General features: G+C 36.9%; 1 protein-coding gene across 1 annotated transcript in view; it reads right to left on the bottom strand.

Annotated features, from left to right (window-relative positions):
- DHX15 (DEAH-box helicase 15) overlaps positions 1-23,262 on the bottom strand; it is a 46,832-nt gene that overhangs the window by 9,007 nt on the left and 14,563 nt on the right. The window contains exons 6-12 of the mRNA XM_040554940.1: positions 15,091-15,258; positions 10,005-10,091; positions 8,340-8,489; positions 8,078-8,186; positions 6,798-6,989; positions 3,637-3,759; positions 75-265 (exon numbers count right to left, since the gene is read on the bottom strand). Coding sequence (XP_040410874.1) covers positions 75-265; positions 3,637-3,759; positions 6,798-6,989; positions 8,078-8,186; positions 8,340-8,489; positions 10,005-10,091; positions 15,091-15,258 — 1,020 coding nt within the window. The remainder of the gene's footprint in view (positions 1-74; positions 266-3,636; positions 3,760-6,797; positions 6,990-8,077; positions 8,187-8,339; positions 8,490-10,004; positions 10,092-15,090; positions 15,259-23,262) is intronic.

The raw sequence follows: 23,262 nt of genomic DNA, 5'->3' as shown, positions 1-23,262 counted from the left end.
TAAGTGATGCAACCATACTAACACTAAAACCCACATAAACACTAAGTGTTTTTCCTACAAAGATGCACACGTACCTGCATGAAATACCCAGTAACTAATGCCTTTCTTATATTGATGTAATAATCTCGGCTGGTAAAGTCTGTGCTTCTACGAGGCAAATTAAATCTATCCATGATTCGTGACAGCTGTTGGCGTACATTGTCTGCAGACATCAGGGACCTGTAGTTAATGAAGTTGTCATAACACCACTGAACCGACTCATGATCTGCAACATTAAAAAACATGAATTAAAAAAATGAGTATTTTATCCAATTAGGACAAGTAAATAAAACAACAACTAACCAATTGATCAGTCAGACGAACCAGAAAAAAATTGTTTTATAAATGATAACAGCTCTTGGCCTATTTGGTGGATACCCTGCATTAGATAACTTGCCCAAATTGTTTTGTATTCAGAAAGCATGTGGTCTAAACAAAAGAAAATTACTCCCCCCAACATAAAATACAGATAATCACCAATGTTTTGGTGAAATACCAGATCAATGATTTTTGCAAATTGCACCTGTCCTGAAACTAGAAAAAATATTTTATATTGCAGGTTTTTGAAGATAAAACTGAACATAAAAACATTTCAGTCCTTGTTTTTAACTGTAACATGCAATGAATACACAAGATGACTGTACATAATTACATTTGAGAAACCAAACCCTCCTTAAATGAAGACATTGAGTAACTGATTAAGAGCTATATAAACATACTAATCTAATATTAAGTGTGATGCATCTCACAACAGTTTAAGTAAATGTGACAGGTAAAACAGCACCAGTAACAGAACTCTACGTTCCATGCTCCAAGATACTGCTTCTACTATTGATAACACTAGCAAGAAATGTGTTAAGACAGCAAGCCTAAGCTATTCTCTAAGTACAAACACTGCACATTTAACACTGAGAAACCCAGTTCTCCCTACCTACTCTGCTACTTCAAGTGATGCTCTGTATTTAGCTAGTTTAATAAGACAACAAAACAGGCATAACAAGATTTAAAATCTCTTGTATGGCGAGATTTGCATTTTTGCAAGCCAATTTATAAAGTTCATGCAATTAGAGAGTGTATAAATAGGCGGGTTACATAATTTGAGGAAAGTTTAAGTTGTTTTCACACTCAATTTTATTCTGTAAGATAAAGTATGAAAGCTGAGGTTCTTGATACACTACATGGTAGAATCAAAATTATCTAAGTAGCATAGCATGTTACTTCCTGTTATGCTTGAACTGGGTGCTTTGAGATGACCAATAACTGTCTTTTATTGTTTTACATAAACAGTATCTGTATTTTGTCTTCTGATACTGAATACCAGAAGACTCAATTATACAGTGAAACAGACTATTCCACAGATATTTCCATCCCCCAAAGACAGCAGAACCATAAGTCTCTGAACCCAAGAGTCAATGGAGGTCAACATTTTTAAGAAGAGGTGTGAGTAGTACCTATTCCAGAAATAAAACTGTGTTCCATTTGTCTAATTACACGTTAACAGTTCCTCCATTTCTTCTAAAAAATACTGATACCTAGATCCAGTACATTTGAAAATGTGTGTGTATATACACACAAGTACTCACAGAATCAAATATGTATTTAATATAAGCGAAACGACTTCATAGGAGTCTCGGTTGGGAAAAGAGGAAAGAAATAACGTGCAAATACTACCGATGAGTCCCAAACAGGGTTATCTACCTTGACAACTGACACTACTTATTCTTCACTAAGATACATATTCAGGTAGCAGGTGAAAGTTTACACACAAGGACTTTAACATGTAAACCTGTTCTTCAAGAAGATACCAACACTAGCATATTAGCTAAATTCTTACCAAGACATAACTGACTGGTACTGGAAAAAGACCTCTAGTTCAATTTAAGCAGCCTACAAATTTTGTCTTAAACTCTTTTGTCTTAAACCACCAAATTTACTTTGACAAAATGCACTCAATTACATGTAAAAGGGATTTCCACACGAAAGTTACACAATACAGTTTGGATTTATGAACTTTACAAAATGTTACACTGATTTTGAAGACTAACAATTATTTTCCTGCCTATTTTAAGTCTTAAAAAAATATTCTAATTTCCAACAGATTAAAAACAAGATGTGTCAAACCAATTTACTGTATTTGGATCTGTTTTAACTCCCCTAAAAAAGCAAAGATCAACTGATTTTTCTGCTCAACAATTCTTTATGCCATGCAAAATCAAAGTTCAAACCATATTTTAAATTAGGCAAGTCTGTTCCACATTTTTATATACAGCTAATATTAATTGGAGCAGACTTAAACACGTATTTCCTGTATCCCAAGCAAAGGCCTTGATTGTTCAGCTAAAATTGTCCACATTTTGGTTCCACAGATTTTTGGAAACAAATCAACTCTAGTAGGTAGTATTGAGAGATTTAGATTCTGTCCCTATCAAGTATTACGTTACTCCCAAGGACATAAAATAGCTGTTTTCCGTAAGCGAATATTCTAAAGCTGGCTTTATTAAGGAAGAGAAGGGAGCAACCTGAAGATGAAAGTATAGGCTTCTAGGAACATACAAGACTTCAAGACATACTGGACCCTGTTAGCTACCAGACGTCTAAGCCCTAATTTTTGATTACAAGTTTCTCAAATTATTATTTTTTTATTTTTTTTTTTTAAATTTTTGAGTACTTTTGTCTGGACTTCAATTCTGCAGATATCCTTGATTTTGGACTGCCAGATGACAACAGTGTTAGGAATGTTTCAGCACAAAATTCCTGTATCAAAGCTGCAACAGGAAGGCACACTGAGTATTTACTCAGGGTAAAAGCCTGTTGCTTTTTTCATTTATTTACAGGAAATGCAACTGGAGCATCTACTGTAATCTGGTTGGTGGTTAAGAGTACGGTGATCTTTTGACTTACAACCATGGTAAACCACACTAATTTTTTTCCTCCTAAAACACATGCCACTTCTGTAGTCAGAATGCCCAGCTTTATCCATTCATTTTCTCAACCTGCTAAAATATACTTGTAGCTATGCTACAGAGGACTATACATTTCCCCTGGATATACAAATAAGGTAAATTTACTGCATGGCTCTACATTTTCATGATGCATTACCCCTTTGATTCTCAATCCATCCCAAGGCCTTAATCTGGAATATCCAGATGTACTTAAAAAATAGGATTACAAGTGGCTTTCACTCTAGGAACATATCCTCCCCCGAATCCAAGATATTTTCCATGCTGCTCTCCCTGAAAAGTTACTAAACAATTATGCAGATTTTTCTATAATTAGTATCAGATAAACTTTCAATATTTCTTAATTACAGGAAAGCTTACTTCCTTCTGTCCAAGGTTACCCAACATTGATTTAAGAGCCTGGCTCGTCTCCAGACTCAACAGTTCATTACATGATCTTTTTGCTAGTTTCCTTCTCCCCTCCCAAAAAAACGAGCACATAAATAACTTTTATATACTTAAAAAATAATAAAGATTAAAGATTACAATAGAATGGCACAAAAAAGCCCAAGTTTATCAATTGTCCTTGTAACACAGGAACGGAAGCTGGCCACACAAAGAATTACAAGTAATTTTGCTAAAACGGGTGCATACTTACTTTGTTTGAAAGCATGGTAGACATTCAGCAACGTCAAATGATCTCCATCTATGTGGGCAAACCTCATCTTGGCTTCATCTGCTGCTTTCTTTGCTTCCGTGGGGCGAACAAAACACTGTGGGACTAAACAAGGTTGGTATGGGCCCAACACAAACGCCCATATCGATGAGTCACGCATTCACAGACAGAGGAACAAGGCCTAGCTAGGTCAGTTCACAGAGCATAGGGCAGGGCAGGATGGCCTCCAACTGCATCTTGGACTGTTTACTACCTTGATTTGGTACATCAACACCTAACCACATCTGTAAGACAAGAGGGTTTCAAAGCTACAGAGTACCTGATTATTTTATTAGAACTATATGTAGGCATCAAAATATCTATTCTGAAGGCCATCAAGATTACCTATATATACTGGAATGCTCAGCAGATCTTGGTTCAAGACCCAGTGCTGATAGCTCTACCAGGAACTAGTATTACGGAACAAAGTAATTGCAAGTTCACTTTCTCAGAAAGCCTCTATGGACAGAGTGCAGAAGGTAGTTCTGAAACTATACTGCACTACAATAGTCTACACAAGCATTAGCTTTATTACAAGTCTGCTACTAAACAGAACACACCAGTAAAGTCATCTTCCCCAGATGGTATTGTTATCAGCACTGGTATACAGAAACGTATGTGAATGAAGGTATTAAGAAGTCTAAAGGTTGTGATGGTAGCGGTAGTGGTGGAAGGTTAAACCGTCCTTTGGCACTACTTGAAATAATCATAATGTGATGAGCTTTGTCGATCGTTACGCTCTCTCACATAAGTCTGACTCCGGCTTATTCTGACTTGAATCAAAAAATGGGTTTCAACATTCCCCTTCCAAGTACAGGCTACTGAAGACCACGGACTAAGTTGGTTACAATAGTATTTGCTATCTGTCAACATTCCTACAGGCTTGTAATTTTGCTATGAATTTGCAAGACACTGAAAGCAATTAATAGATCTTCACTTTACAGAGATCTACAGGAGAAAAATTTCAGCTTAGATTTAAATAGCCCATACTGCAGATGCAATTTAGCAGTTTAGATTTCAATAAAATTAATGCTAAGTAAGCATTAATTCTGTAGCTAGGATGTGACAAACCCTTTATTTTTTCCCAGCTGCCTGAAACTACAGTAGCCTGCTCATAACTGAAGCCCAATCTTATCCAAACACTTTGCATCTCATCTGTCCCTAACAGACAAGGGCCTTTTGTGAGGTGTTTTGTTTCTATTTTTAATTTCCATAAAATCCCCCCCCAAACACTACACTTCAGAAGTACGCTGAGTTGAATGCTAGATGGAATTTCAGAAAAAATACACACTGCAATAGTGATTCACATGGTAACAAATCAGAAAGACTAATGCAGTAAAGAAAATGGAAATGCAGGTGCAAAATACCTGGTTATTTTGTGTTCTGTATTTGAAAGCAGAAATACAAAGAGTATTTTAGTTTCAGACTAATAAAAGCAGAAGTCAGTAGTAGAATAGTTTGGAATATCTCAACATTTTGACTAATTAACAGCACTTTCTCTATGAAAAAGTTATGTATGTGAAATCCCACAGCAAGAGACCACAGTTCTTCTAAAATAACTTTTTAATTAAGTACAGCCTTTTAATTTGCTGATTTCTTTAATGCTATTCTCTGCTCTTCACTGGTATCACGTTTTCATTTTAGTCCAAACTATTAATACTTGGATTGCTATCCAGAGCCAGACAGTCTTTGTGTGTACTTAAGGCCCCATAATTGTTCCATGTCTACCATACATCACACTGATGGTTAAAAAAAGCACTTTGGAAAACAGTCTACAAATACTAGGAATACTTCGTTTTAAGAGCAGAAGTTAATACCCAGACAGTAACCAACTTTAAAAAAAATGTCTTGAAAAGTTATTTAGAAAGACATTAATCGTAGCTAAAACAAGAAGAAGTATCACGGGTTGGGAAAAGATAAATAGAACAAGGAGTAAGACAAATCATCAGTTGAATACCACAGACGAGAACACTAGACTTACTGTTCTTTAGTAGGTGTTTCTGGGGTGGGTAGGGAAAAGTTAGGGGGAACAGACAGGCACCAACCTACCACCACCGCCGCAATTAAGCCTACCAATTAATTAAGAAAATTAAGATTCTGCCCTGCCCATCTGCTCTGAGTCTGAACAATCATAACTCTGCAACAAACATTTTAGCTTGTTCTTAAAAACTTTCATATAAGTATACTGTAAGACTTAACCAAAACAACAGATTTAAACTTAGCCGAAGCATTTTTTTCTAACCATCCAAGTTAAGCATGTAACCAGTAGTACATCTGCACTGTGAAGAGCCTTGTAAAATAACACACCCTAAAGACACAACAATAATTATGAATAAAAACATCCCCACTTCCACAATGACTAAATCTTGCTGCTTGTCCTAGAGAGACCAGCTATAAAATGAAGTCAGTTCTACATAAGCTAAGGAATGAAATACAAGGCTTGCTTGACAACATTTTTCTCATTGAGATCTCTCTCGACAAGCAGCTACTACAACAGTGCTATTCACATAATGCAGCAAAGTACAGCTGTGCACACAAGTTAGCTCTTATAAATATATATCCTCCCCAAAACTTGCTTTCTTCCCTTCAGAAGCAATGACTACTCTTTCAGTCATTAAATTAAGTGGGAAAGCTAGAATGTACCATATGGTGTATGAGTTAACGTTTTTAATATGACTTGGGCTGTAATCCTTAAGAAAATAACAGGACATGTCAAAGTGCAGAATAATGCACAATACAAAATAAATTTCACTGCCTTAAAAACAGTGGTTGACCTGACATTCTTGGTCCTGACTACGAGCCTAAGATGAAATTTCTGTTCCACTAGACTGATTTTTTTCCCTGTATCAACTCAAATATATACACTTTAAAGTCAGAATGAAATTGCTTGACCATTTTATGCATGTTAATTTCTTAACATTATTAATCGTTAGCTGCAGGTCTACACGCAAACCTCTAATGATTGACTATATCCCCACCTGCCAATTTAAAAAAATCTGGTTTTATTAAAAATATATTCAGATTGCTTATATTTTTGATGTGGAAAACTCAAATTCTCCCCAAACTGAAGAACTGCACTTTAATATCTATTCCCCTGCTATTACCTGACAACATGGCAGTAATAGATAGGACCTCATTAGAGCAGTTGTAGTCACAACTTGCAATAACCATTTTAGCCAGCTGTGGGTCCAGTGGAAATTCAGCCATCATGGATCCCAATTCAGTCAAGTCTCCATCATCATTTAAAGCAGCCAGATAATTCAAAAGCTCTAAGGCTCTCATCAGAGTTTCAGGAGCTGAAAGAAATATTTAGGTAGACACATTAATCAAACTGCTATTAATAAGCAAAAATGAGAACACAGACTATTCTGTTTTTCGTTTTCCATTCTTCATTCAACTGGCTTCCAAACACGAAATTGTTACCAAATTTGGTTATATACATCCAGACATGAATCAATCACCTATTTAAAAGGGCTATTAACTGGATCAAAGGCTCTGAATATTTGAGGAGTACTGCTTTTCAAAATTCAGACAGCAGTGGTATTGTGAAATATTCAGTAACATAGTAATATTTTCCTCCCAATGCACTGCCACCTTCTTCCCTGTTCAATTCAAAATAGATTGGGTACAGTCCTAAAATTTCAACCCTGTGGTTTAGATATCTGTGGCCTTTCACAAACCTGAACCTTTAAGAATGTTCTCTTACTCCTACATTCCTTACAGCAAGGGTATATTACAGCCACAAAGAAAAACATAACAGAATCAAAACACCTTCCTGCTAAGCTATCTTACACACTGCATAGCACAAAGAATGCAGAGCTATAAAGCTACTTAAATGCTTACATTTACATTGTAGGTGAAAAAACAACTATCTTGGACATATTTATCTATGTCTGACCTGTGTTTTTAATTTGCAATGTAACAGAGCTATTTTAAAGTATTTATGAACATCTAATACTATGAGAAGAGAGATCAACTTTAACTTCATAGACTGAGCCAAAAACATGTATTCAGCTTTAAAAATGCTAGCCAAATTTATTTACATGCAGTTAACTGATGCACAATTTGAAAGTGTAATCAAGGTGATGAGTAAGAATTCATTCAGTAATAGATTTTTCTAACGTATGTAATTTTGTCAAATCCCCTGCAAGGGGGCATTCAGTAGTTTTCCTGGTTCCATTAAAAGCTCTTAGGCAAACTGTAATACTAAAATACTTGCTTTAGTAATACACAGTACTAAAAGAAACAAAACTTCCTTATGGATTACAATAAGAAACTGGAAAAAAATATTTCATGTTATTTTATAAAATACTCAGCAAAATTAATAATTGCAGAAGTTGAAATTAACACCTGCAGTAGAAAAGATAGAATATGAAACTGGTACCTGGAGGATCCATAAAATCGAAGTGCACCAAATCATCTATACCAAGCTTCTTGAGCTGCAATACTACAGATCCTAAGTTAGACCTCAAAATTTCAGGGTATGTATTGTCCTGTGCAGAGGAAAAAGAAAATTCAAGTTGTCTAGTTTAAAGTACTTCAAAGAACATGCATTCACATTCTGATTTTGCTTGGTAACATAGTAATTGACTCCCTGGATCAATCACATGGTCTTATAGATGCACTCTAAAAAGAGGTAATCTTACCTGCATTTCAGTTTTGTAAGCCTTCTCTGTATAAAGCCTGAAGCACTTGCCTGGTCTAGTACGACCAGCACGGCCAGCTCTCTGCTGAGCTGAAGCTTTACTAATCGCAGTCACCAAGAGAGACTCCACTCTGATACGAGGATTGTACACCTATTTGAAAGTAGAATTGGAGCAGGAAAAGAATGAACATCACTCATGGATAAGACTTATCTCAAAAATAAAGATGGCTTTAAACTTGTTTTTAAATGCAGCTTCTGACTAGGAAATCATAAGCTGTATGCATCTGAGAGGAGGAAAAAAATTGGCTACAGAAGCCTTTGGATCAGTGACAGAAAGCTTCAAATACAACTGCCTAGAAAACAGCATTTACGTTGTATTCATTTGTTAACATCTTCTCCTGCCAGGCTCCCCGTTCTCCTTAAATGTGTGTGTATTTTTAGATAAGATTTTCATAGCAGAACTAATGTGTCCAATTTGTTCTATAGAGTGCTAAACACACTCTTGATGCTCAAATAATTCCATGCAAAAACAAGTTGTCTTGATACAATTATAAGGTTGAATAGCCATGTTCTAAAGGTCAGAAAAATCTAACATCAAGACTTGAATGCAATTGTAAAAAATCACACTGGTGACAAAGCAAGACTGTATTTCAAGGGCACATGTGGACCATCACAGTACACAATATGATGGAATTTACTGTAAGACTCTCAGTGCAGTTATACATAAACAGCAGCCCTGCCAACTCATTAAAGCTTAAGGAACAGAAGATACTGTTAAAAAAAAGTAGTCAAGTTTCAGTTGAAGACCTCTAGTCCATGAATGGGTATAAGCCATATACAAAAACATTAGTCCTTATTGGAGAACTACTTCCAGTAGAACTACTTGTGAGAAGAATTCAAATGGCGATTGCAACTTGTGCATGAAGATGCACTGATTGTACTCACATTCTGCTGTCTCTCTCATTTTGCAAAAGTTTAAAAAGCTGATAATGTGCATGAGTGTTAAAGGAAAAGCCCAAGAAACCAAGTTATGAAGACAGTTACCAGTGAAAAATTCAAAGATTAAAACTGAAGTCTCTTAAACTTAATTAATTAGTTCTTGGTTTGCATTCAGGCAAGCTACTTCAGTTCCTCTGCACCTCCTTTAATGCTTCAAGAAAGGCTTAGTGACTTAAGATCTTTAGGGCTGCAACAGCACCTGATGAGTATGGACAAAAAAAACAATACTAGCCTCAGTATTACTTCGCTCTTCTCATTTAAGTGCTGAAGTTTTCCACACTAACATGACTTAAATTGAGAGGTGACTTCTAGCACCAGTTTCATTTACTTTCACACGACCTTCATATATTTCTTAGTTTTAATTTAGCATTCTCAAACATGGACACAATACAAAATGAAAAGTGAATTCTGTATTCCAGGCCTAACTCTAAAAATCCTCATGTTTCAATTTTTAAGACTGAAGTTCTTCTGTACTATACTGTTTTGGACTGTCATAGCTAAGCTTACAGATGAAGTACAAACCTATCATTAAGTCTAAAAAAAAATCAACATCAAGACTTCAATTGCAAAACACTTGTCACTGTTTACCAACAGAAGAGTTACCTGAGCAAGCCAGATTCCAGTATCTTTCCTACATTAAAGGAAGCACAACTGACATAATATTTACCTTTTGTTTTGCAAAGCCAGGATCAATCACAAACACCACACCATCTATTGTTAATGATGTCTCAGCAATGTTGGTGGATACAACAACCTGTTGAAAAACGAAATAGTAAATAACTAATTTGTCAAGAAGATATGCAAATAAAGCCCTGATTCTGTCTCTGCATCACGATTTTTCAGCAAGTAACTAGCAGAGCTCTGCTCCAAAACTTTTACAGGAAGATCTGAAGTCAACTAGATTACCTTCTATTAGCATCAGTGCAGTTTTTGTCCACTATATTTCTGTTGTGCCTTCATTAATAATATGAAAAAAGTTAGTTTTAATAAAAAGACACTGAAGAGCAAATATTTTACTTTTTTAAGATTGCTGTTCAAAATTCTACTCCTAACTCCAGTACAAAATGATAAATTGCAATGAATCTCTAACATCTTCTGTTAGCTTTTTAAGTTTTTTTTTTTTTAAGCCCAAAGATGGCAAACTAGTTAAATAATGCTGTATCAAAGGTTACATAACTGTACTTAAATGAGTCAAATCTACACGCAGGTGCCCCTCCTCAGCTAAACATGGAGTAAAAGCATCATCTGTTTTACAATCCAGATATTAACAGTAAAAAGCAGATATATGCCTCTTATTTTACACACAGGAGCCCAGTATGTTCTTTTACTTGGTCCAGAATAAAGCAGTTATCAATGCAGTCCACCTAAAATCCTCAAAAAATGTTTAATTTCAACTTTAAATTATCGTAGTCAAATATCTTTACATATTTTGAAGGTTAAGCTTTCAAGCTGTTGCAACATCTCTGGAGGTTGTCTCACGTAGAAGTTAAAATAGAGGCGTATCTGAGTTCTGAGGCCTGATTCATTGCCATTTAAACATTTATGTCCAGAGATGCAGTTAGCAGTCTATAGATACTATTAGTTCTCATCCCAACAGTGACCACATCAAATCACATTAGAAGGAAATGTAATCAGCTGCCTTTAAAAAAAACATACCCCAGACCAGTTCAGGACTTCATTAAAACCGCTTACCTTTTAGTTCTTAATTCCAGTGAAGACAGAAAGCCCTGTTTTCACCTTAACAATTAGAATTTGAGACCCCTAACAATTTTGTCAGAATTACAATGAAGTCAGTGACTGGAATAGACTGATATTCCCAATGACTTCTCTTCCTCCTGGCTGATCACTTTGCTAGTCAGGTAGTACTTACTACTCACCTCTTCTTAACCAGACTTAGTGTCTAAGCCTGCCCAGATGCCACTATATAATGAAGGCAATACTTAGGTGGAAAAAAAATTAAAGCAAATTAATATGGTGTTCCACCCTGAAATTATATGCTATTTAGAACTCCCCAAAACCCGCACCTTTCAGTGACAGGTAATCTGCATGGTAGCCAAAGAAAAACCGCAAGAATCAATGCAATTAAGTGCTGACAGCACTATATACAGTCACAAAAATTTCGCAAGCCATTAAATATGTAAATTAAACTAGCATTCCTATGTTAAAAAGCTAGTCAACCCACATTCAACTTGCTGTTACAGACTGTACTTTAGATAAGGTCTCAGCTTTTTTTGGACCTACTAAAGCATGAAGCACCCATACCCAGAAGCTTCGAATACCAATTACACAGTAGCATCAAAAGGCTTTGGTCCTGGTTTTAATCACCAATTTCTATTAGGACACTTCAATACTGACAACTCAATACTGTTAGTACACTTAGCCCACAAAGGCCCATCAATTTAACTTGTACTTGAATTTACCTAGCTTGTACTCAGAATAATACAGAGGGTAGAGGAAAAAATAGAACAGGATTCACCGTGTTATGACTACATACACCTCATTTGTTAATGTCACATTGCTTAAAAACAAATGAATACTGTATCATAAGAAACCTAAAGAAAAACTTGAAGTTCTTCCACATCTCTATAGCCTAAATCAAAATTACAAAGTTGCTCAGAAATCAGATGAATGAAATTAGCACTAAGTTATGTAAAATAATTGTACCCAATTAGCTTTAACTGCAATTTTGCAGTTTTAACTGCAATACTGCAGTTACAGAAATGTTTATGGTAAAAAGGTTTCTAAGTATCACATTAATGGTTTGATACAAAGTTTTTAGAGATTAAACAAATTAGCTTGTATATTAAAAATCTACATATTTTATATATTTATATAAAACTCTCTATATTGTATTAACTAGTAGCTCTCAAGACTCCTGAAGCAAATAAAACAGACTAGAAATTCCATTCTGCTACTGGAAACTGTTCTGTTTGCACCATAACGGACAAGACAAAAATGCAATGATATAGTCAGTTTGCATTAAGAGAGGAGTCAAAAATTGAGCTCAATGTACATGTGATATCAAAGAAGTCTCAGATGTATCATAGAAGACAGTAGTCAGTCTCAATGCTCCTTCTCTTTTCCTCCCATCTCCCAGTTTTAAAGGCACACATTAATCGTAACAGAGAATAAGAAGTATTACACTATCCAGGATTTAATAATGAAAATACCATTACAAATCCCTTTAAAAACACTCTAATTGTAGTTTCTCCCTACAAAGAATATGGTCATGATAGGTAGTTATTGCATTTTGGCTCTCAGATGCAATAGTGAAGCGCTCAAAATGCTTACCAACACGAAATTTGATTTTAACTATTAAATTTTACAAGCAATTAAACAGTGGTTTATTAACTTTTGAAACCTAACAAATAATGCATAAGACACTCTGTTCTCCTGAGTTCAACACCGGGTTGGTTATACCTAACTAAGCAACTGGCATCACCTTCTGTATGACAGACCCTCAAGATCATCACATCCCTAGGAGCTGGCAACCCTTACAGTTAAGCAGGAAAACTCTTCAAAACATGAAGCAAATATAAGCTGAGCTCAGCACACTCTGGAAAGATTGATTTTTTATTTTTTAGGATAAAAAGAAAGAAGACATGACTCATCTGATTGATAGACAGTACAGTAATAACGCTTTGATGTTCAGTTGCCATGTTTGCACAATCATGTAACCATACAAAGGAAACAAGCTAGCTGTATAATAACTACGAGTAAAGGACAGTAGTCCACTTCAAGTCTGAATTACAAAATTGAGTTAAAACCACTAGAGTCCAGTATGTGAAAATGCACAAAAGTAACTTTAGAATAAGGCCAATAAGAAAGGCGAGAGAGCGTTTTCACCAGGCAGTGTATATGGCAACAATAGGGTAGAAAAGGAGAGCAGGAAGGCACCTTTGAGTCAACATCGTCTCTCTCTATAGGGTAGGTGAAATATTTATTCACCATAACCAGAAAAAACATTTTTATCTAGAATCTTCAGCTTTCTAGTAAATGCTAAGCACTAACAATTTATTACAAAAGGACAAAAAAAGCTCTTAAGCCATCAAGATGTATCAGTATTATTTGTTACCACCACGAATATTGCAAGATGCTACACAGCTTCCAAAATCTACCTTTTTTTTCCACAAAGTTAAAGCACAGGAGTTAAGCAAGTGCTTCACTTGTTTTATGATTATAGCCTTTGAAACAATTCAGACCTCCTTCTAGCCCTCCTTCCTTGGCCATTCTATAAACCAGGCTCACCTCACATAGCGGGCTGTGGGAAACCCGACGTTATGTTAAGATAAGAGACCCAGCACGCGTGGTCCTGCTTTACATATCCTGATCACTAACTGAAACTAGACCAACTAAACTTTACAACACATACACATAACATTTTTCACTCACTCCTAGATTTCTCATAAAGATAAAAAACAGAACATGAAAGCCAGAACATTTCAGTCAACCAAATACATTTCGAAGTAGGGTTAAAAAACATACACAATGACTTCACAGGTCTGAATGTTGCTCATATCTTTTTTGCCCACAGGTGATCTCTCCAGCCTGGCAATTTTCCTTGTAGTAAAATAGTTGCTATAGTGAGAATGTCTTAAACACTGGTAGAGTTCAACATAATGAAAGCTACCCACTGCAAGTGTTATCCTCTTATCCAGAAAAACAGGAACTGCCTATTCTGAAGCGCAGTTTTAAACAAATGAAAGTTAAGTGAAATACACAGCTATCACTTGTTCGTTGCTGAAAAGCGATTTCATTCATTCAAGTCATTTGCTAATACAATCTTGTTGCAGCATTAGTTTCATGATTTCAGATCATATGCTTTCTGCAATCAGCTTTGATAGGAAAGAGAAGATCATTTCACTAAATTTAATAAGTAATTTGTTCTTCCAGAACACTATGAGTTTGCCACTAGTATTCAGCATATATTGTACTGCCCTAAAAGTCAAATAATCAATGAACAAACCCTGCCTAGAGCAGATAGTATGATTCAGCTTTGACCTTCAAAATCTAACTTGGTGAATGCCACAGTTCCACATAGCATTAGTTTAGCTTGAAGAAGCTCTACTAACACTCCTTCCAAATGTTCAGTTTTAGAGAAATAGCCACACAGTTTCTAACGTGGTTTATACAAGTACTCAGGAACTGGACTGGTAATGTTACGAGAACATTCACTAATGTCGTTCAAGGTATTTTTATTGGTTTCTCAATACTTTTTGCCTGATAAAAGGAAAGAACCCCAATTTCTTGCTTACTGCTTGAGAAAACATGAACCAACCTAAATACTTACTTTAACTTACACCTTGTCATAAGCCTTAAGAAACAGAAAAGAATTGCCTAATAACACCCCTTGAAGGAGGTGGTGGTTTTGCCTCCAAAAAGAACATGTCTCAGAATAATTTAAGAATAATTTATCAGGAAGAAAATCCTGTTCTTCCATGTAAATCACACAGTTGTCAAATTCAGTGTTATATTTCTCATACGAAATTTACATGAATGCCAGCCCCATTCAGTTAAATCAAATTGTTACCAGAACTTTCTGGCATTATAGATAGAAGTCAGAATTTTGAATTACACTAAGAAACACACAATTATCTAAAAATTTAAGTGAGATAGAGCCCTGGATTATCAAGGCTTCATTAAAAAAAGCTTCCACTTGTTACTGTACACTTAAAGTAGCCGAAACTGATTTAATTGCCCACACAACTATGAGTAGCTTGTTACTGAAGAACATACCAAAACATACTATTTACCTTTCTTCCTATTGCTCCATTTTGTTTTTTTGGTGGAGGAGGTTCAAAAATCCTTTGCTGTTGCTGCGGAGGAAGGGTGGAGTACAATGGAATGATTTTGATGTCACCCACTTCAGGACCTAAATCATCAATTTCACGTTTTATCCTCTTGCAGGCTTCATCGATCTCCTGCAAAACAAGAATACTTGTTTTAAAACTCCATGAGAAAGTCAGTCTTGTATTTTAGAGCAACTAATGACAATTACACTAAGTCTACACTCAGAGAACAATTACAATAATTTCAATTTTAAAAAAATCCAAGGTATTTGCTGAATTCCCAATCAAATTTCCACACCGCACCAAGATGCCTCAGCTTCTATACTCTAATGAACAGCCTAATTTGCATTCAACATCCTTTTTCTTTTAGTCATGTTCCCTAATTAATTCCCTACAAATTGTACTAAAATTGAAATCTCTCACCCTGGAATATTAAACTGCACTCATGACCTTTTCAATTTTCACAATCTAGAAGAAATTGATGTGCAAGATATTTAAAATAAGCCAATTAAGCTTTAATGTCACGTATCAGTAATGCAATTATATGGAAGATTTGCTTCATTGTACCTAATGAGAACAAACACCTTTACAGTATAAACATGGATGCTCAAAATCAAACCTCTTAATCCAGTGTCAGATTTTACTTTAAAATTAACTGAAATCCCATTTAAACGCCAGAGCAGTCAGTGAAGTACTCTGCAAATGGTACAGGCTTTACAGTTTTTACCTTCGTACAGTATTGCCAGTCTATTTTCTGACAAACTCAGCACACAAGAGCTCCCAATCGGTTACAATTCAGTTTCATTTTAAAACAAGAGCATTTAAGCCCACCAGGTGACCTATAGTTTCAATGAGATTTAACGAAAACCAAAGTGTACAGAAATTTAGGCCAACGATTAATGCAATTTCTTTATTTCAACTTAGAAGTTAGAGCCTCCACTGGTGTAACTCAGGTGCTCTCATGAATACTGATATTTTGGGTGAACCACCAACGGCAGAACAAAGTCATAGTGACAAGAAGATAACAGCAAGCAAAAGAAAATGGCTACAACACATTCCAAGAAAAGAGGCCAGCCTTCCCTTGCCACACATAATTCACCAGACTGAAGTTACAGCGATGCTTAAGACACTCACACAAGCACATATAACTTCAGTTAATCTTAAGGCTCTGTGAAATTACTGCTTTAAAGTCTAATTAGGGAAGCAAAAGCAGCTTCCATTTTCGAAGTCCTAAAACGCAGGTACTATCTACAACAAATCTGACAGATTTGGGGATTAACTTTAATTTGTTTTAAAAGAGACTTTTCACTTTTCAGCATAAGTGCATAGTGTTTTAAATAATCACAGACAGTATAATACTCATGTTCAGTACTGACCAGCATATATAATTAATGTAAGCAGAACAAAATAACAGTTACAAGGTCTACCTCTTTGATGTCAGTGTCCTTTAATAGTAAGCCTAATGCCAGAAGGCATTATCTTGCCAATTTGAATGAACTGCAGACATTTACAAAAAACCTTTTAAACAAAGGTGCACTTTGCCAACAAATCCAATATACTTTTTCATAACATAAGAGGCACACAAGAAACTGAGCTGGAATGCCCCCTACTGGTTTACTAGCAAAGAACGAATTTCTTTATAAAAATGTCAATACAGGTGGTTCTGCTGATAAACCCTTTTTGAAAGTTCATTAATAGCCTCCCAGTGAAAAGCAAAAAACCCTGATGTACTTGACATATCATACATAGTAGTTTAGTAAATTAATAACTCCATATAATGGTCCTAAATGAAAAAGGCAACACGTCAAAGTAGCTGACTACGTAGCCACACACCCACTCTCTCAAATTTGTACCTTTTCAAAGGTTTGACAAGCTGACACTTGGACACCTGATAAAGACTAAATAGAAAATTAGACCACGTCTTTCAAAAAGATGTAAGTCAAATGCTAAAACAAAAAGTCTAGCACAGACACGAGCTCCTAATCTGAAGGTTTCATGGAATCTGAGCAGATTGCACTGTGTGACTGGTAGAGCTCTGATACTGGACAGGATGCTCAATCCTTCAGTTTTATGCTTGAGATAAAACACAAGCAAGCAGTGACAAATGAAGGCACTGCACTCTTCAGGCCACGTGTTCACAGTCACCTCTAATCTTTGAGAAGAACAAGAAGTGCTGTTACCCCCTAGAGTTTCTCAGTGCAGTTTCAAAATATCCCAAATCAGAATTACTTACAGTACTTCAACACAGCAAGGAGAAGTGCATGCAGAATCATTACTCCCTGCAGATTTGCAGAGAGAACTGTGGACCTCTCATTAAAAGCTGCCTAAAGGACACAAGTCAACAAAAGCCACTGCCACTCATCTAAAGAAAACAGAGGAGAGCCCTGTAGTATTGAAGTGTTTAATAAAGTAGTGGCAGTTTCCTTTTATTTACCCCACTAACAGATTATTATCTGTTTCAGCTGTATGTTCACAACCAATCTTCAATACTAGAATCAGAGTAGAACTAAGCTTTTTGGAAAGGTTTCTGAAAAATACATCTCAAACTACACAATCTAAAAGACGTGTAATTAGAACAGTTTGAAAGCACTGAGGATTCAGTTAAGTGTCAAAGATATATTTTTATCACACACAAACATTTAAGTCTCACAACATGATGGGTATGTTTCAAGGCACAATCTTAACTTTAATCCTCTGAGGATTCAGCAAGCCTAATTCAGTAGTCTCGACTCACTCAAGTATCAAAGATTTTTTTTTAAATTAATGTTTGCACATTGAGTCCATCACAAACCTCCTTGAAAAGGGATTATTCCACCCACCCACATGTAAGAGGAGATTTTTTATTCTTGGAGGGAAAGGAGGGGAAGGTAGAGTATAGCCTTACGCTTTGATTACGCCTGAAAACGTCCTCCAGGAGCCCTGACAGCCACACTGATTACTTGAGGTACTGGATGCCAGCGTACTGACAGCAGAACAGGCACAGGGACAGGGGAGCCGCAGTTACAGCCACGACTGCGGAGGGCACTAGCACAAAGATCTGCTTCAGAATTAATCAAAGCAGGAGGTCTACCACACACCAGGTGCAAGGCTTATGCAATGCTCAGGTTCACTTTAGTAACCTTATCCTAGTTCCTCACAAAACTAGACTTGTTAGGAGTATTAGCTGAGAAAACAGTTCTCAGAATTCTGAGTAGGCGAGCCTACTGTCTAAGCTAAAGTTTCCAAAAACTTCTTGCTTGATCCAATAAAAATGGATTAACAATATACTTATATGGTGATAAAAAAAGATTTGAAAGGTCTGGTGAAGAAAGTTTAACTAAACATCCCTTTCAACTAAAAGCTAGCAGTCTGTGATTGCTTCCAACTCCCTACTTGTGAGCAACGGTAATACTGGGTGCAGCACTCCTACAGGCTCTCTCCATATTCTCACACTATTCTGTTTGACTCCTTAAAATTGTGACAGTTAAGCTACAGACATCCCTTCCAGGGATGGATTCCTAAAGTTGCTATGAAGTTCAGCATTATCTGTGTCCATATGGGAACCAATGCTTAGCAGTGCCTTGTTTAGAAACCAGGACAAGGACACGCTCCCCAATTTCGTCGTCATTTATCTGAAGCAGTAGCGCAGCCATCTGTATTTTCACAAAGCAGTAAGTAGGGTACATGCACCTCTCAAATCTGGCAGGATTTTTACTCTATCTCAACCCACTTTTCTGTGCAAAAGCTAGGCTGATGACTACTGCTTAAGAAAAAACCCATGGATGCAGTAATTTTTGTTCTTCTCAATGAAGCAGTGCTTCTGCACAGCTAGAAATGCAAGAATTCAACAGACAAGAAGGAAAATACAAGTTTGAAGCCTGTTGACAAGAGTGCTGAATTCTCAGAACGCCAGGACTGATGTTATATTCCATTTTAACATCCAATGGATGGCAACAGCAACAACTGTTGCTCATATCAATTAAAAGCACAGTGTTTTCTTTATTTTTCCTTTCTCATTGCTGATAAGTACATCTACAAGTATATATATGCACACAGGTAATATCTCATATTCACCCATGAACAGGATTAAATACTGTAGTAACAATACGCAAAATATGCACGCATTTTGGAAAGGGTTATAAATCTTGCAGTATCAAAGAATAAAAACCCAAGAAGTGCTTTCCAGACACAAAGTAGGTGTATTTAATACTTCCAGTTGTAGTCAAAACCAAGTACTCAGAAGCCCTTTCAACTATTCTGTGAAATAAACGCATTCAGTGTCACCATGATACTTCACTGCTACAATTTCTGGACTTACCATGGCAACAGACCTGGCTGCATTTACCTTTGTACAATGGGTACTGAATGCTGCCTGATCAGCAACCTCTTGCTCCTTTCCAAGGGTTTAACCACAGAGAGCACCAGCTGCAGGTTAGTTTCTTTCATGCTCGAGATAGCCTTTTCACAGCCTGACCCCTTCTGTCTTCTTTCATCCTGTCTCCTACTGCTCAGTACTGCTTGCATCCCTCACCCAAAGGAGCACAGAAAAACTGTCAGCTACAAGACAACACAGACAGTACAGCTGAATTCCTACCCCTTCCTTAAGAAAGGAAATCCCTTCCCTACCTCCCAGCCCTCCCAACAGTAAATACAAAGCCTTCCACATTGCATAAAGGACAGCATCAACCAGAAGGTCTCCTGAAAAAGCTTGACAAAGGTGATTTGGGAAGATATGATGAAAAGCTGGTGGTATTTAAAACTGAGAGGGTCACAACCAATACTTCTATGGCTTAGCTTCAACGGTATCACTAAAGGGGTTAGTGATAAGTTCCTAACCCATCTGACCCTCATCCCCCTTGATTTGTTTTAGTAAATACTAACAGAACAAAAGCAAGACTGAAAACGTGAACAAAACTTAATATTATAGGTTTTGATTTTTTTTCTAAAAAAAAAACTCATTTTTGAAAGACTATCTATCTCCTAGGTATGACTTTTAAAGATGATCCGTGGCCATTTATTTTAGAAACGTGTTGGTTCCTTAGGCTGTGTCCAAACGCAGACAAGAAGGAGAGACTCAGGAATGAGATGAATCATATATCAGTATCTCCCCAGCTGCCCAAACTCTTCCTGTACATCTGCACTGCTCACGTGTATCATCTCGCTAATATTTAACATCCTCAAGCTCTGCATCAAAAAAGTAAGGATTGGAACTTATCACTACATTAGCAACTCACCTAAAAGGAGATGTATAAAATTAACCACACAAGAGACCAATTTTGCTTCTTATCATGCAAGAGTGCATTTCCCCCGCTTCTTTATCTGCTGTTGAAAATAGAGTTCTTATTACACTATTTAACCTGAATACTCAGTAGAAATTCACTTCCATTTCTTTCCCTGATGGTATTTATGCAGTAAAGAATGAGTTGCACATACTGATGGGTTACTATTAGCAAGAACAGAAACAGGAAAGGGCTATAGAGCAGTTCTGTCTATTACTGAGTTAGTGCATCACATCTTTAAGAAGAAAGTTTGTGCGGAACAAGTACTCAAGATTCTTTCATAAAGTAGTTCTGCTGAAATGGCAGTCAACAAAAAAAACTCAGGAAGCCTAGCTAGAATGAACTTATCAAGTTCAATTGCCTCCTCTAAGCTAACAATCCACTCCAATAACCTGAATTTCCTTCCCTTTGTATGTAGTAGCCATCCATGCTACCGTAGCTGAGGCATGAACCTGCACCAGAACTACACGGCAGGCCTACACAACAACCAACAGGAAGCTGCCCTGAGCCACTGAAGGGCATCAACTGTCAGTAAGTGTTCTGGCTCAACTACTGAACTGACGACGTACAGGAACATCCACTGAATTCTGAGCAAAGCCTGAGCAGCAGGTTAACATCTAAACTGTATTGCACTGCCTTTCAAGCAACCGTTTCTACAAAAAGATGGTGACTAGTGATGTAATTGTAAGGACATTTAATGGAACAATCTGAGAGCTCAGCATACAAAACAATGGAACGATTTTGTAAACATGGTCATTTGCAACATTATTTCAGAAACTATTTCTTCTTCAGTTGACCCTGTATCAGAGGACTTACACCCACACAAAGAACCTCTTGACATGAGCAAACCTCAAGACTGCCCCAGTTAGAACGTTCTTTTAAATGGGAGATGCAGTCTTAACTACAGCAGATCACTGCACACAGCTAGATTCAGCTTCTTCTTGGTAAGTGAGCCAGGCAGACATTACTGCTTTTTGACCTGAAGGAAACATACCAAAAAAGCACAAGAATTTTATCTTGTGTAAAATAAGGAGGGTGGGGCAGGGGGGTGTAGACACCTTAGAGCATTCCCTCTTCTCATACAAGTTTTTATCACAGAGAGCGCACAGCCAGCCACATCTGGCTCTGATGACATGAACCTCCTGGAAACATTTTGTCCTCAAGGCTGCATGAAACTTCATCAATTTCCCTCCTTCATTTCCCAGGAATGAATACAAACTGCTACATTCTAAGATGAAGAGAAAACAGCCAAAAACAAAAGCCTTTTGAAGCTGGCTGTTTCAGGAGATGCTCAGAACAGAGATGGAAAGAAACAAAGCTTTGTAAAATATAGGGGAGGGGAAGTGTCTTCCAAGGAAGAAGTCAACACTTGACCATAGCTGAGAACTGCTCTGTCAACAAGTCACAACTTAACTTATCTCAGCACAATTCTATGTTCATTTTAACTTGCTCTATTTGAAATACTTCATGTTGACATCATCTCAAACACATAAAAAGCAAGAGAATTTCTGCCTTTAGCACTGGAACACAATTACTGGTGTTACTTCCTCAGTTTATGCACCTCGACTCCTCAGCACATTCTGTGTACGGCTGAAACAAAACAGAGCCTGTGTTCACTGCAGCCCAGTATACTTAACTAACTCAACCTTGCTCAATCTCTACCACTGAGACCAAAGAAGTTGTCAGTTTTGACTTCAGTTTCCTCCTAAGAAAGTGCCTGCTACTTTCTTTCACAGTTCCAGTGCTTAACCAACCTGTAAGGAAAAAAGGTGTACCTTTAAAATAAATCCTCACTTATAAAACATTCTGCCAAAACCTCAAATGTGTTTGCAACCATTTTCTACAACACCACCATTTTGCCAACATCACAATTTAAACCTTTCTAGAACACCGACACCAGAACCTCATAGCAATATTTTCCATTACATTTATCTATATTCAAGAACAGCGTTGATCTGCACTTCACATATCCAGATGCAGCCTGGATTCATCCTCCTACATACATGATGCGTTTGGCTTTATGGAGAGAAGAACACTGGGATGGCAGAGAACACACTTTGCAATCAGAAGTGCCTAGGTTACTAAGACATGCAGACAGATCTATAGTTTCCGTATCATTTCTGCACGTACCCCCCACCCAATTTCATCTGTAATGATTTTACACCTACTCTCAGATTAATAATCTTAATGGAGTACAAAATCTAATACTGTTCGAACAGAACTCCAGTAGACAGTAAGCCTACAGCCTCTGAGACACACAGGTGAGCCGATCTTGAGACATTTAAAGTGAACATCCACAACTAGACCACTGGGATCTATAATCACAACAACAGAACAAATTTGATACCGCCTGTTATCCATGATAGACACGTTGACTGAAATATAATTACATTCACTTATTTATGAACTCAATTCCCTGTCAGATTTTCCAGTTTCACTTTCTTGACAACGAAGACATTAATGTTATTTCCATCACCAGAAGTCTCCCTGGTACACCGGGGTGGGTGTGTGGTTGCGTTTACATCAACGGACAATCTTTCTTCCTTACTTGTATCCTATGGGATACAAGTCCTGTTTCAAAATGTTTATTCCTATTCAATCCCTAAACAAAAGTGCCCCCAAAAATCACAAAGCAAAGGGGATAAAACGCTTCAAACCTTCTCTACAGAAGCTAGGCCAGACTTCAACTTCACACTAACTGGCTAAATTCACACCAGCTCCAGGCAGAGCTGCTCCAGTGCCCCTGAACAATTCATCCATCATCTATGGATACATGGACTGGAGAACTCTAGATAAGAAAATAAAAGGATGGTGGCTTACCAATGCAACTTAAGCAATTCAGTAAGGCAACACAGGGATATCACTATTAGATACATTT

This window comes from Cygnus olor, chromosome 4 (genome assembly GCF_009769625.2).
Source record: "Cygnus olor isolate bCygOlo1 chromosome 4, bCygOlo1.pri.v2, whole genome shotgun sequence".
NCBI classification, from domain to species: Eukaryota; Metazoa; Chordata; class Aves; order Anseriformes; family Anatidae; genus Cygnus; species Cygnus olor.
Note: the sequence above shows the minus strand (reverse complement) of the source record. Positions and strands in the feature narration are given on the sequence as shown.